The sequence below is a fragment of the Stylophora pistillata genome, chromosome 4, assembly GCF_964205215.1.
Source record: "Stylophora pistillata chromosome 4, jaStyPist1.2, whole genome shotgun sequence".
In the NCBI taxonomy this organism is placed as follows: Eukaryota; Metazoa; Cnidaria; class Anthozoa; order Scleractinia; family Pocilloporidae; genus Stylophora; species Stylophora pistillata.
Window position 1 is genome coordinate 6,047,445 of NC_142522.1, and position 14,037 is coordinate 6,061,481.

General features: G+C 39.0%; 1 protein-coding gene across 1 annotated transcript in view; it reads right to left on the reverse strand.

Annotated features, from left to right (window-relative positions):
• Positions 1-14,037, reverse strand: part of LOC111344971 (MAM and LDL-receptor class A domain-containing protein 1-like) — a 47,287-nt gene that overhangs the window by 30,333 nt on the left and 2,917 nt on the right. The window contains exons 2-12 of the mRNA XM_088756414.1: positions 10,976-11,086; positions 10,273-10,401; positions 5,672-5,931; positions 5,263-5,386; positions 4,504-4,626; positions 3,695-3,954; positions 2,984-3,086; positions 2,513-2,641; positions 1,253-1,512; positions 845-968; positions 103-225 (exon numbers count right to left, since the gene is read on the reverse strand). Of these exons, the coding sequence (XP_088612540.1) occupies positions 103-225; positions 845-968; positions 1,253-1,512; positions 2,513-2,641; positions 2,984-3,086; positions 3,695-3,954; positions 4,504-4,626; positions 5,263-5,386; positions 5,672-5,931; positions 10,273-10,401; positions 10,976-11,057 (1,717 nt within the window). The 5' untranslated portion in view covers positions 11,058-11,086. The remainder of the gene's footprint in view (positions 1-102; positions 226-844; positions 969-1,252; positions 1,513-2,512; positions 2,642-2,983; positions 3,087-3,694; positions 3,955-4,503; positions 4,627-5,262; positions 5,387-5,671; positions 5,932-10,272; positions 10,402-10,975; positions 11,087-14,037) is intronic.

A 14,037-nucleotide genomic window follows, 5' to 3' on the forward strand; every position in this document is an offset into this window, starting at 1 on the left:
AGGAAAAGGTGTTTTTGAGCCATGGGAAGCTTTTTGAGCATCGTTAAATTCCTAATTCCTTAGCCTTTCTTGGCAAGAAATTGGTCGCGATCAAGTACTTACCTGTGTGGTCTTCGGTCGGTCCAGTCCCTCTGCTCGGTGTTCCATGTCTTCTTAGTATCCAATTCATTCGGTCTGCGTGGACATTGCGCCATCCGCAGAGACCCTCATCAAAGGTACAATTTACTAGAATTTCAAAAACATCAGCAAAACAAGAAAATGGAACATTATATGCATAGTCAGGAATCCAGAACGGTTATATCTGACCGGGTGACTTACACCAATAAGGCCTATCGCAGCGACCGCAATTAGCGCCACTCTCCCTATTTGGGGTTATAATCAATCGCCGTCTAGGCTCTTGATTCTTTAAGGTTTCACTGACTCTGCTAGAGTGTAATTCGTGTTTCTCTGTAGTTAATGTGATAGAGACAGCTTCCTAGTCAAACGATCCATGCTTCCGCAGATAATTATGGCTCAAGCGGGGAGAATTACATAATGGCCTACCCCATTATTTTGTTAAGTAATCCGACAACTTGCCGAACACGTTTTACTCTTACGAGATTATGTTCTCACCCGAGCCATGGTACACTGTCGCAGTCAGAGCTCGTACCCCAAAGTCCTCTGTGTGTCTCTGTACATACATCATGCTTTGTAAAACTACAGTATCACTTTAGCTAAAGTTTGACGGTAACTCCTATGTAAGCATAGATCTGTTAAGAACGCTTTGCGTATTGCAATTAGGACGTTTTAGAAAAATGTGTCTCAAGTTATAAGGATTTCCCTGTCATTTATCTGCCACACGTACCCTCATATGCAACAGCTAGCGTGATATTCTCAGAGGAGACGCACGTTAAATTCGTGCTGAAACTTATATCATCTACTGCGATATCAGCGGTGTATCTTGCACCTGCTATACCCTCAATTATGACCTAAATAAAAATGGTGTAAGCATTGTCAGAGAAACAATTTAAAATAGTGATTGACTGATTGAAACAACGAGTTATGATAAAAGGAAATAAGGAAAGACTTTTCTTGTTTATTAGAATGATTTGTTATGAAATGGTATAGCCTAAGCTGAGGCTTATGGCTGACTATGAAAATAATAATCGACTAACATGTAACAGCACTCCAAACGCAAATCGTCAAATCTTGAACAAAATTTCTTTTTCCGTACTACATAGTATGATTTTTTGAGTGAGATTTGACTCGCTACCTGGTAGCTTCCGCTGTAGTTCAAGGTCGCACATCCCTCGGACCAGCTGCCGGACAATTTGCCTCCATGACGGCTCCATACCTTCAATTCTTCTCCCATCTGATCTCTAACATATACAGAGAGAGTCTCAATGGCACTGCCGTACATGAAGTAGAAAAACGTTAACCGCTGGACACCTCTCATCCAAGGACTGAATAACTTGGCCCTCTCGTGATATCTACGTGGAAGTGAAGTCTCTATGTAAATGTACGAGCCATTTCCTGAAAACAAAAATTTAGCTTAAACGTTAGCTTGGCAATATAGACTTTGATTGTGTGAGTCCAACGCTAACCAGTTATCCAGCTTTATTTCTGAAAAAATTAAAAGGTCATAGATTTAAATGTTCCTATACGACTAGGACAGCAGTTTTGGTTTCTAAAGTTTTTCACAAATCTTTGGATAATATTCCACCTTAAATTTTATTATTGTCATTATTTTAAGTATAAGTTACATACAGTAAATGTAAGCCCAAAGGTTTATGAAGAATAAACAACACTGCGATTGCGCGTAACCTCGATGTTCCAAGATTGACATCGTTGCCTAGCAACATAAAATGCCTTTGTAACCGCTTCTGTTAAGTTGAGTGTTACCGCTTCCGAGAGAAGCTGCGAACAAGTTTCTAGTTTGATAAACGCCTCCGTGATTAGTTCATTTTAGACAGAAAATTATAGTTAGCGTCTTAGTTTAGGCGGGATAAGAACCCGTGTAATTAAAATCGATGTTTTGAATAGAAGACGAATTAGACCGTAATCTTCAATAAAGTAATCAAGATCCGCGAACATTGGTTAGCAACAAGTTGTTTTGTGATTATGTTAATTCGTTGTTGTGATTTAAAGCGGAACTTATCGCTAGTTTTTAATTTTTCTTATTGTTCTTCTAATTACCACGTGCTCGTTACCCAAATGGAGATTATTCTTTAAGCTCTGATCGCACAATAATTGGGTAAATTCTTCACGTAATGATTTCAGTTGTCCGCTTTGATATAAGAACGCTTCAAAGAATAGGAAAAGGATGAAGAAAGAAAGGATTCTGTGCTGGTTTGTTGTTGATCGCATACGTGTGTATCAACCAAGGAATCGAGTGCCAATTCTAACTTGAAAAGAAACATCTTAGCTTTCTCTTTTCAACCATTTCATTTGATTGTCAGAGGAAATCACGTTTTTACTGTGAGTTTCTTGAGCTTAATAGAACAGATTTGGAGCGTCGCCATTCTTTACGTACCTGTGTGGTCGCTGCTCGGTCCTGTGTTTAAACTAGGAGTAGCTCCTCGTCGGAGGAGCCAATCAAAATGATCTCCGCTTCTTTCATTCCACCAGGTACACAGTGTTTTGAGATCAAAGGAGCAGTTTCCTAAAAAGAAAAAAGGTGGCTAATATAAGTTCTATCGAAATGACACCACTTTTAAGAAAGTTATCTTCATGTCAGTGGTTTTCAAGTCGCGTTAAAACATCCAAACCAACCAGCTATACTTGTTTTGGTAATCATGTTCACGAGCCATTTTGAATAACATCTCTAGCGAGTTACGAAATGGCTAGTTTTTACACAAGGTCATTGTACACTCAAAAAAAAAATAAATAAATAAAAGAGTCAAATACCATGAAAAACGGGGAGTAAATGAAATTAAAACAACAGACAGAATCCATAAATAGGTCTGTAAGTTAATGTGAAACAAATTTTTCACCAGGTAAGTACCTGAGGTTTCGGATTGATCTACACACATTCCATCCGTCAATATCACATCGTCGACTGCAATGTCCCCTTGGTAACTCTGGCCAGCGACTCCTTGTAGTGCCACCTGCAAAAATATTGTCATAGATATTTCTCAAAATTTTTGGTCTCGTAAACTATTTCAACTTATGCGAATTGGTATTACATTTTCTTCGGTGTAATTATTATTTCAAACTATCTGGACACTTGTTTTTGCAAGAAGGCATGCAACAACAAATAAGGACCAGTTATACGCCTCTATAGTTCATAAAACGTTTGTAAAAATTGAAATAAACATGGAAACGTTGGCATAATTTATGTATTTTCTTATTTTGGGAAAATTTCTTCAGTTTGCTCATCTATTTCCTATTCGACCGTTCTTTACTCTATTCTAATTTGTTTCCAATGCGAATTCGAAGCTTTAGCTCTGATATTCAACTGAATATCCTGACTGCAATGTTAAAAACAAACCGAGCCCAAATTATGGGAAAAGTTGGGTTGACCTCAGCCGAGTTCTGGTATCTGCTTTTTCTTCTTAGCCTCTGTGGATTGGTTTCAAAACTTATCTAGGATCATCGCGTGCTATCAAGGGAAGAGGATGTTGTGAAATGTAAGGCAGGGGAGGAAAGAGTTTCTGTCGACAGACTCATTCCACTAAAGCAGGTTATCCTATTGAATCCATGACATAAATCTTACCTGAAACTCGCCCACAAAAGGTATAAAGACAACGGCCTTTCTCCACTGATTGCCTTGGTTTCCTGTTCTTTGCCAAGTCAGGTAATTTTGCCGTTGTCCCGTAGCCCTCACTAATACATCAAGTCTTCCTATATGTAATCCATACATGTGATAAAAGAAGTGTAAACATTTTGGTCCCCAGATGAAAGGACTTAGCAGCTCTGCGAACTGATTTTGTTTTGCTGGATATGACGCTTCGATGTGGATGTATCTTCCACCTCCTGTAAAGATATGTACCAATAGTTACATGCACTGATAAGCAGCTGAAAAAAGAAAAATTAAGGGCATTATTGTCGTTAATTTACATCAGCAACACTTGCCTTAGCTTTAAGCTTAAATTGGAGAAAAGTCACTCTAAAGCGGCAAGTAGATGGGAGAAATTTAAGATGTTGTTCAACATGCTAAACCTATTTTACCTACTCCCGGCAGTAAATACATTGAATGGAAGGCGGTTAAATAGTTATATTAGCAACAGCACACCGTGCCATTCAAAGCCTAACTAGTAGCTATAAATTTAGTAATCATTTTCTCGACAGATAAACGTGGATAATTCGAAAAGGAAGGCAGCAGAGTCAACTTTGGATATTGTTATTCGGGGGAAATTCTCAGGAAATGTTTCGTTCTAATGAATAATTATTAGCCAGAATGCCGGGAATGGATTAAAGCGGAAGAAGAGGTGTTTTTGAGCCATAGGAAGATTTTTAAACATCGTTTAATTTCTAATTCCTTTGCCTTTCAGGGCAAGAAATTGTTCGCGATCAAGTACTTACCTGTGTGATCTTCGGTCGGTCCAGTCCCTCTGCTCGGTGTTCCATGTCTTCTTAACATCCAATTCATTTGGTATGCGTGGACATTACGCCATCCGCAAAAACCCTCATCAAAGGTACAGTTTACTAGAATTTTAAACGGTTAAGAAGGACGGAAACATCAGCGAAACAAGAAATGGAATATTATATGCATGGTCAGGAATCCAGAACGGTTTTATCTGGCCGGGTGACTCACACCAACAAGGCCTATTGCAGTGACCGCAATTGGCATCACTCTCCCTATTTGGGATTATAGTCAATCGCGGTCAAGGCTCTTGATTTTTTAATGTTTCACTGACTCTACTTGAGTGTATTTCTTTTTCCTCTGTAGCTAATGCGATAGAGTTAGCATACTAGTCAAACCGCCCATACTTCCACAGATTATTATGGCTCAAGCGGGGAGAATGACATAATGGCCTACCCCATTATTTTGTTAAGGTATCTGACAAGTTGACGAAACACGTTTTACCCTTACGAGATTATGTTCTTATCCGAGCCACAATGCATTGTCGCATTTGGGACTCGAACCCCAAAGTCCTCTGTATGTCACTGTACATGCATCATGTTTTGTAAAACTACAGTATTACTTTAGCTAAAGTTTGGCGGTAACTCCTATGTAAGTATAGATTTGTTAAGAATGCTTTGCATATTGCAATAACGACGTTTTAGAAAAATATGTCTCAAGTTATAAGAATTTTCCTTTCATTTATCTGCCACACGTACCCTCATGTGCCCCAGCTAGCGTGATATTCTCAGAGAAGACGCACGTTAAATTCGTGCTGAAACTTATATCATCAACTGCGATATCAGCGGTGTATCTTGCACCTGCTATACCCTCAATTATGACCTAAATGAAAATGGTGTAAGCATTGTCAGAGCAACAATTTAAAATAGTGACTGACTGATTTAATAAGGGAGTTAGTAATACAAGGAAATAAGTGAAGACTTTTGTTGCATATTGGAATAATTTGTTTCGAAGTGCTAATGCGCAAATTGAGGTTTATGGCCGACTATTTAAAGAATGATCAACTAAAATGTAACAGCACTCCAAAAACAAATCAACAGATCTTCAGCAAGATTTCTTTTTCTTTACTACATGGTATGATTTATTGACTGAGATTTGACTCACTACCTGGTAACTTCCGCTGTAATTCAAGGTTGTGCAGCCCTCTGTCCAGCTGGCGGCTAATTTGCCTCCATGACGGCTCCATACCTTCAATTCTTCTCCCATCTGATCTCTAACATATACAGACAGAGTCTCAATGGCACTGCCGTACATGAAATAGAAAAACGTTAACCGCTGGATGCCTCTCATCCAAGGACTGTATAACTTAGCCCTCTCGTGATATCTACGTGGATGTGAAGTCTCTATGTAAATGTACGAGCCATTTCCTGAAAACAAAAATTTAGTTTGAATGTTAGCTTGGCAATATAGACCTTCATCATTTGTGGGCATTTAACGGTAACCAGTTATCCAGCGTTACCCCTGAAATTGCTAAAAGGTCATAGATTTGAATGTTCCCATACGATTAGAACAGCAATTTTGGTTTCTGAAAATTTTCGCAAATCTTGGCATAATATTTCACTTAAAATTTTACTATTGTCCTAGTTCTAGTTATAAGTTACACACCTTAAATGTAAGGTTTGTGAGGAATAAAAAACACTTGGGTTGCGCGTAACCTCGAAGTTCCGAGATTGACATTGTTGCCTGATTAACATAAAGTGCCTTTGTAACCGCTTCCATTAAGCTGAATGTTACCGCTTCCGAAAGAAGCTGCGAAAAAGTTTCTGATTTGATACACGCCTCCGTGATTAGTTCCTTTAAGACAGAAAATTATGGTTAGCGTTACAATTCAGGATAAGAACCATTGTAATCAAGATCGATTTTTGAATAGAAGACCAGTTACACCGTAAACTTTGATAAAGTAATCGAGACCCGCGAACGTTGCTAAGCAACAACTTATTTTGTGATTGTGTTAACCAGTAGTTGTAACTTAAAGCGAAAATTATCGTTAGTTTTTTTACTTTTCTTATTGTTCTTTAAATTGCACGGGTTCGTTATCCAAACTGAGAGTATTCTTTAAGTATGATCGCCCAATACTTAGGTAATTTCTTTACATCCTGATTTCAGTTGACCGCGTCGATATAAAACCGCCTCAAAGAATAGAAAAAAGATAAAGAAAGAGAAGATTCTATGTTGGTTTGGTGTTTATCGCATGCTTGTGTATCAATCCGGGAATCTAGTGGCAAGTCGTCATGGCTGACGGTCACTCATTTCGACTCTCCGGTTTTCTTTGTTTTATTCTCAGTTTAATTCTTCTATATCGCGGAAAAACGACTGATCAGGGCCAATCTCAAATGTTCCCGTGTTTAGCTGACGATTTCTTCTTGGTTCTACAAGATGAGTTTGTAGTTTCAATGAACTTAAATATCTTCACAGCGTCCTGGACTAGGCGCCATATTGTTTTGCCAATCCTTCGAAGAGGTTTTTCTTCGTCAAGAATCAGTTATTATCCTAACTCTGTTGCAAGTTACCAAATTATTCTTCTCCAGTTGAGCGGCGACGTAAACCCAAATCCTGGTCCAAATGGAGCCGAGCGGCACAATTTTACGGAACAGCAAAAGTCCTCTCGTCTTCTAACCTTTTATGCTAATGCACGAAGCATCGTCAACAAATCAAGCAAATTGGATTTAGCCATTGCCGCTCTGGGCTATGATATAATTGTTTTAACTGAAACTCATCTGGACAGCTCCATCCCTGACGGTGAAATCTTTCCTAGTAACTACTCGGTATTTAGGCGGGACCGAAAGCTCAATGGACGTCATGGAGGCGGGGTATTGATTGCTACGCGAGAACACATCAAAGTGGTTCCCCGTGATACTACACAGAACGATTCAGAGTTCATCTTCGTCGATCTTCTTTTCTCATACAATCGCAAAGTCACCTTGGGAGTTTTCTATCGTCCTCCCAATAACGATCCTAAGCCTTTAGAGGACTTACAAGCTGTTTTGCAAGAGTTTTCGACGAACGAGTTGATTCTTGTTGGCGATTTCAATCTTCCGGAGATTGATTGGTTGAATAACAGATTCTTGCGTCAATCTGATATTTACACACTCATGATGGACATCGTCCAAGACAATTTTTTGACACAGTTGATAAATAAACCTACCAGAGACTCGAACATCCTAGACTTAGTTCTCACTACTTCGCCCGACCTCGTAAACCATTTGGTTGTTGGAGAACCCTTTTCAGATCACAATTCTATCTCCTTCTCGTTATCTGGTATACCTTACGTCCAGCGTAAATCACAGAAGTTGTTGTATTGCTATGGTAAAGCCGACTGGGATCACTTAAGATCGCTGTTATCTCATATTCCATGGCATTGCGCCTTCTTCGACAGCGATATTAATCATAATTGGGCTTGCTGGAAAGACTTGTTATTTACAGCAGTGGATGAGTGCATTCCCAAACGCAAGAATAAAAAGAGATCCAGTGCCCCCTGGATTACACAGGAACTTATCGTTTTGTGCAAAAAGAAGAAATTATTGTATAATAGAGCTCGCAGAAAAAACAATTCAACTATTTGGGAAAAATATCGGCAACTCAACAATTCTGTTAAGAGACTTTGTAACACAGCTAGATGGTCTTATATAGAGAAACTTGCACTTGATCTTCAGGAAAATGAAAACCCGAAACCTTTCTGGAATTTTGTTAAGTCCAAGAGAAGAGGCACTAATAATCTCATCTCTATAAGCGTCGATGGATGTGTTCTGACTGACGACTTCAGTATTGCTCAGAGTATGAACTCATACTTCTCTTCGGTGTTTACTACCGAAGATTATGCAAATTTTCCCACTCAAGACTGCACTGTTGACAAGAAACTTGCGAAAATTGATTGTTCTGTCAATGAGGTCAAACGCCATCTTCTGAAACTCAAGCCCAATAAGTCTCCTGGGCCTGACCATATCGCGCCGTGCATTTTTAAGTCGTGTGCTTCGGAATTAGCACCTTCGTTGACGTATATGATAAACAAATCGTTGTCTCTTGGCCTTTTGCCTGAGGAATGGAAACATGCCGACATTACACCTCTACATAAGAAGGGTTCCAAATCTTCGAGAGAAAATTACCGCCCAATTTCCCTTACTTCAATTGCTTGTAAGATCTGTGAAAAAATTGTTTTTGATAGGATGATTAAGTTCTGGCGCGAAATCGACTTTATCAATAGCAACCAATTTGGCTTTTTACGAGGAAGATCTACTACAACTCAAATGTTATCAACGTTTAATGACTGGGCGAAATCCCGTAATTCATCCACTCCTACCGATGTTGTTTTTCTGGATCTTGCCAAAGCCTTTGACAGCGTTCCTCATGAGCGACTGCTTTTAAAATTGAAATGTAGCGGCATCGACGAATGTTTACTCAACTGGCTGAGACATTTTTTGGTGGGGCGCAAACAACGTGTAGTCGTTAGGGGATCTTATTCTGATTGGTCGTGCGTTACCTCCGGAACTCCACAGGGAACCATTCTCGGGCCCCTATTGTTTTTATTGTATATTAATGACATATCTGAATTCCTATCATCTACAGTGAAACTATATGCAGACGACACGAAGATCTACAGAGAGATAATTGACCCTATAAAAGATAGTCAGCTTCTTCAGGATGATCTTAATAATCTTAGCGCATGGGCTCGTAAGTGGCAGCTACGTTTCAACGCAGACAAATGCGAATCTATGCGAATTACGCATTTACGCGATAAGTCGGTAACTAATTATTTCTTAGAAAAGCCCCTGAAAGATGTGACTAATTTTAAAGATCTCGGTGTCACACTAACTAGAGATCTTTCATGGGGCCATCACATAAGTATCACTGTCAATAAAGCGAACAAAGTTTTAGGTTCCATTAAACGCTCAGTAGGCACCGCTAACACAAATGTTTTTTCTATGCTGTACATGTCTCTGGTACGGCCAATCTTGGAATATGCGGTACCTGTTTGGTGTCCTTACCTTGTTAAGGACATCCATACCCTTGAAAATGTACAGCGAAGAGCCTCAAGACTCGCTTTAAATCAACGCAAAGGAGAAATGTCCTATGAAGACCGATGCAAACTGCTAAAATGGCCCACTCTCTCTGACCGTAGAACTTACTTATCTTTAGTCGAATGTTATAAGATAGTTTTTGGTTTTTATCATTTAAATTTTGAAGACTTCTTTGATATTGCCACGATTCGGTCTACGAGAGCAAATCATCAATACAAACTCTATATTAAACCAGCTAGACTTAATTGTTACAAAAATTCTTTTTTTATTAGGATTGTCAAATTATGGAATGAGTTACCGGGTGATATAGTGGAAGCTGACAGCTTTCAGCATTTTAAATCTAAACTTAAATCGTACTTAAATATTTGATTGTAATGATTTTGATTTATATTTTGTCTTTTCTTTTAAGGGAGTTTTTACACAGGGATAACCTCTTAACTTCCTTTTCTAGAAGTATTTTCTTTTTAGTTTTATTTGTATATAATAGTTATCATCTGCTTCTGGAATAAATAAAGTATGTATGTATGTATGTATGTATGTAAGTCTAACTTGAAAAGAAACGTTTACAGCCTCGCATCCTAGCTATCTCATCAGTTTAACCGTTTGATTTGTATGTCAGATGACATAATGTTTCTATCGTGTGTTTCTTGAGCTTAATAGAACTGGTTTGGGGTGTCACCGTTCTCTACTTACCTGAGTGGTCGCTGCTCGGTCCTGTGTTTAAACTAGGAGTAGCTCCTTGCCGGAGTAGCCAATCAAAATAGTCTCCTATCCTTTCATTCCGCCAGTTACACAGTGTTTTGAGATCAAAGGAGCAGTTACCTAGAAAGAAATAAAGGTACTTAATATAGGTTATATCGGAATGATACCAAAAAGTTATCTTGATGTACTAGGGGTTCCTAGTTTGAAGTTCCTCATGTCAGTGGTTTTCAAGTCGCGTTAAAACATCCAAACGAACCAACCAAATGTGCTTTGGTAATCATGTTCATGAGCCCATTTTGAATAAAAGAAAAACAAAGGACGGGATAAACTGCAGGGTAGTAAAGAATGCATTTACATTGTAAATTCAATGTCTGAAGTCACTGCCTATTTCAAGAAACACTAAGTTATATTGGGATGATTACAAACACCAAATCCATTTTATGGGAGTGCCATTGGGGATGATAAATTTGGTAGAACCAAAACACATTCAGACGCATTTTGCAAAAATTTTCCGTTTATATGGCCACCGGCAAAAAGCAGGCAGCTGCATTTAACAATGCACAGATTAAAACTAAAAACTAAAGCGAAAAAGCTGCAACGATTATAACCTTTGATGTAAAAATGAAAGGCATAGACAACTTATCAACTTACTTGCTAGATCAAACCTGTCTTAATTCCCAAATGGAATACTTACCTGTGATGTCTTGTGAAGAGACACCAATTGTTGCAAGACGCACATGCGTCAAACACCAGAGCAAAAATCCTTGAAGAAACATAAACACAGTAATCTTGAACTGCACACTGTCTGCAAAGTTGAGTAGAACGATGATAAGAATACTTAAAATGTCCTTTCAGTCTGTTATTATTTGGATTAAGAGGAAATTTAAGTGGCAACGCGCAAAGTTGCCAAAGTTGTCACTCCAAAGTAAAGTCATACTGTTAATCGTGCGTTTTACTTACACACTTAGACAGGGTGTTCAGCACAAATTATTACTAAGCAAACATGAGAGGGCTTGAGGGAAATGAAGAAAGGAGGGAGATAGGGGATCACAGCCTCCCACTTCCCTTATTACGTTCTCCCGCCTTCCGTACTTTTGTGCCCCTCCGCCACCCGACTCCCACCCTTCATTGTATTACCTCATCTTCAGGTTAATGAAAAGGATCAGAAGCCTGGGTTCTCGGAAAGCTGTGCCAAAACGTATCTTTCTTGACAATTCTCCGGCATTTCATTTTATCGGCGAAGGGGAGATATTTTTCTAAAGATCAGCATCATGATTACATACCAGTTTTCACTGACCTGGTTATCAATTATTATGTTTGATTATCGATTTTAACATCTCACTATGAAGAAGAAAGTCAGTCCACTGTGCAATCTGATGTCTATTGCAGTTAAAAGTGTGTAGTTGAATGCATTTAGGTATCCCTAATATACTGGAATCATGCCATTCAGGAATGAACCCGAAAAGCCAAACGTACCGTCAGGAGTTCAGTACTCCTTTCTAATTCCTCTAAGGTAGTCACATTCGTTGTCATTGTCTTATTTCATTTGTGACTTTCTCATTGCTCGAAAAGGATAGATAGTAGAGACTACTATCATCTATAAACAACTAGCATAAACTGTAATAATAATTTACTCATTAATTTATTTATTTATTTATAACCGTTTCAAAGAAGTCAAAATGGCGTTCAAGTTTCAAAACATTTCAGAAAAAAATTTTGCGGCCTCAAAACCAGCAATTCATCATTGATACAATTGAAAAATTCATTCAAAAAGTCTTGACATAAATCTAGATGCATATTGAGGGAATTGTGCGGATAATAGTATTTCATACTGGTGGCGTTTTCGTGAAAAAAATGACCGTTGTATACCAGAAAAATAAAACACAAAACATGGATAGGCTACCGTGGTCGTAGAAGTTTAAAAGCCTGTCAACGAAACACTCAAACACTGAATGACAAAAGTAGATAGATAGATAAAATCTTTATTGACTTGGAAAAAATAAAAGAAACACGTCCAGAGACAAAACGTCTGGACTTACAATTTCCTACATATATCAATTCATTATGTATATACAAGACTAAGTGGCTACACAAATTCGAAAAGACATCTATTAAAAAAGCAGTCTAAAATGTTCGGTTCTAACTAGAGGCAGGATGTAATTATGTCCTCTTTTCCAGAGGCTCCTAGCTCTCTGAGCTGGTAAAAGTTCATGTAATGGATTTGCGCTGTCAGAGGTTATCTCGTCCCAAAGAAGCCTGTCTTTCATTTTAATTACATCCATTATGGGAGTGTATTTGCTGGTGTAACCATAACGTAACGCTCGCTTACAGAACTTATCAATATGAGTGAGATATTTACTGTAGTGGGCAGAAGCCCACACCTCAATTGCGTAAGTGAAAAGTGACATAATTAGACTGTCAAACAGCAGTGTAAGTTCTTGTAATGAAAAGCCGTAGTATTTGTAGACTCTGAGGATGTACAGTCTAGAAGTTGCTTTGCTGAGCATGTTTTCAAATTGAACGTCCCAGTTACATGGATCTTCGTTTACTGTAAACTCCTAGCAGCTTTAGTCCGCTTTTTCTGGTTATTCCGTCCATGGGCTCTGGAAGGGGCATTGTGGTTTTACTTTTAACAACCATCTCAAAGATTTTCTTCATGTTTAGTGTCATCAGGTTTTTATCCGCCCAACGTTAGGATAGGAGATACTTCTTGTTTACAGACGAGACGCTCAAAAATTCTCATTATGATGTTGGTTAATGAGATCGGTCTGAGCTGATTGCGTTCAGTCAGAGGAGATACCTTAGGGATGGGCGAGACGTTCGCTAATTTCCACAGAGATGGGACAGTTTGATGCCTAAGTGAGCAGTTGAAAATTTTGGTGATCACGGGTGCAAGATGTTGAGAGAAATCGCGCCAAAACCATTAGGGAAACTCATCAGGCCCCGAGGCGGTTCGTTTCAGGTGCGATAATAAGTTCACAGTCGGCAAACGGGTTCCTGCTGGAATTTGCAGACGCGTTGGAACCTCATATTCATCGTCGGTGTTGATGGTCTGGAAATATGTGTTGATGATATCAGGTGAAATCACCGAGCTGACAAGGGTGCCTTGTGTCCTTCTGCCAGTTATTCTATTGGCTGTGTCCCATCATCCTTTAGAGCCTCGGTTATGTTTTAATCGCTCGTTGTCCACAGCGTTTACTTGGTTCATGCGAATGAGTGCGTTGATTTTCTCTTGACGAATAATTTTCTCCACTTGGTTACCTTGATGTGCTGTTTTGTTTCTGACTTTGCAGAGGTGCTTTACGAGGGAGGATATGTAAGGCGGGTCCCTGGACGATACTCTAACCCGGACGAGTGGAAAAATCTCATTGAGCATCGACCATAGGCTTGTATTAAGTAGTTTCACGCTTTTTTCAGGATTAGCTAGGTTGTTGATAGAATTCCAATCGAAAGCACTAAGCTTAGTCTCCATGGCAATTTTGCGGTGGTCTCTTGTATCGCGGAAACTGACATATTTCCGTTGAGGTTTAGCCGGGATAGAGGGTAGTACAGTGACAGCCAAATGATCAGATCTCACCAGACCCTTGTGCACCTTACCGGGTTTCCAAAGCAGTGGACAGTTAGTCAGAAAAACATCAAGTATTTTGTCCCGCCTAGTAGGTACTTTAACCATTTGATGCAGACCATGTTGTTGCGTGAGATCTTTTATTTTCAACTGATTTATGTCACCTGCAATTACGATCTTGGCGTTCGGAT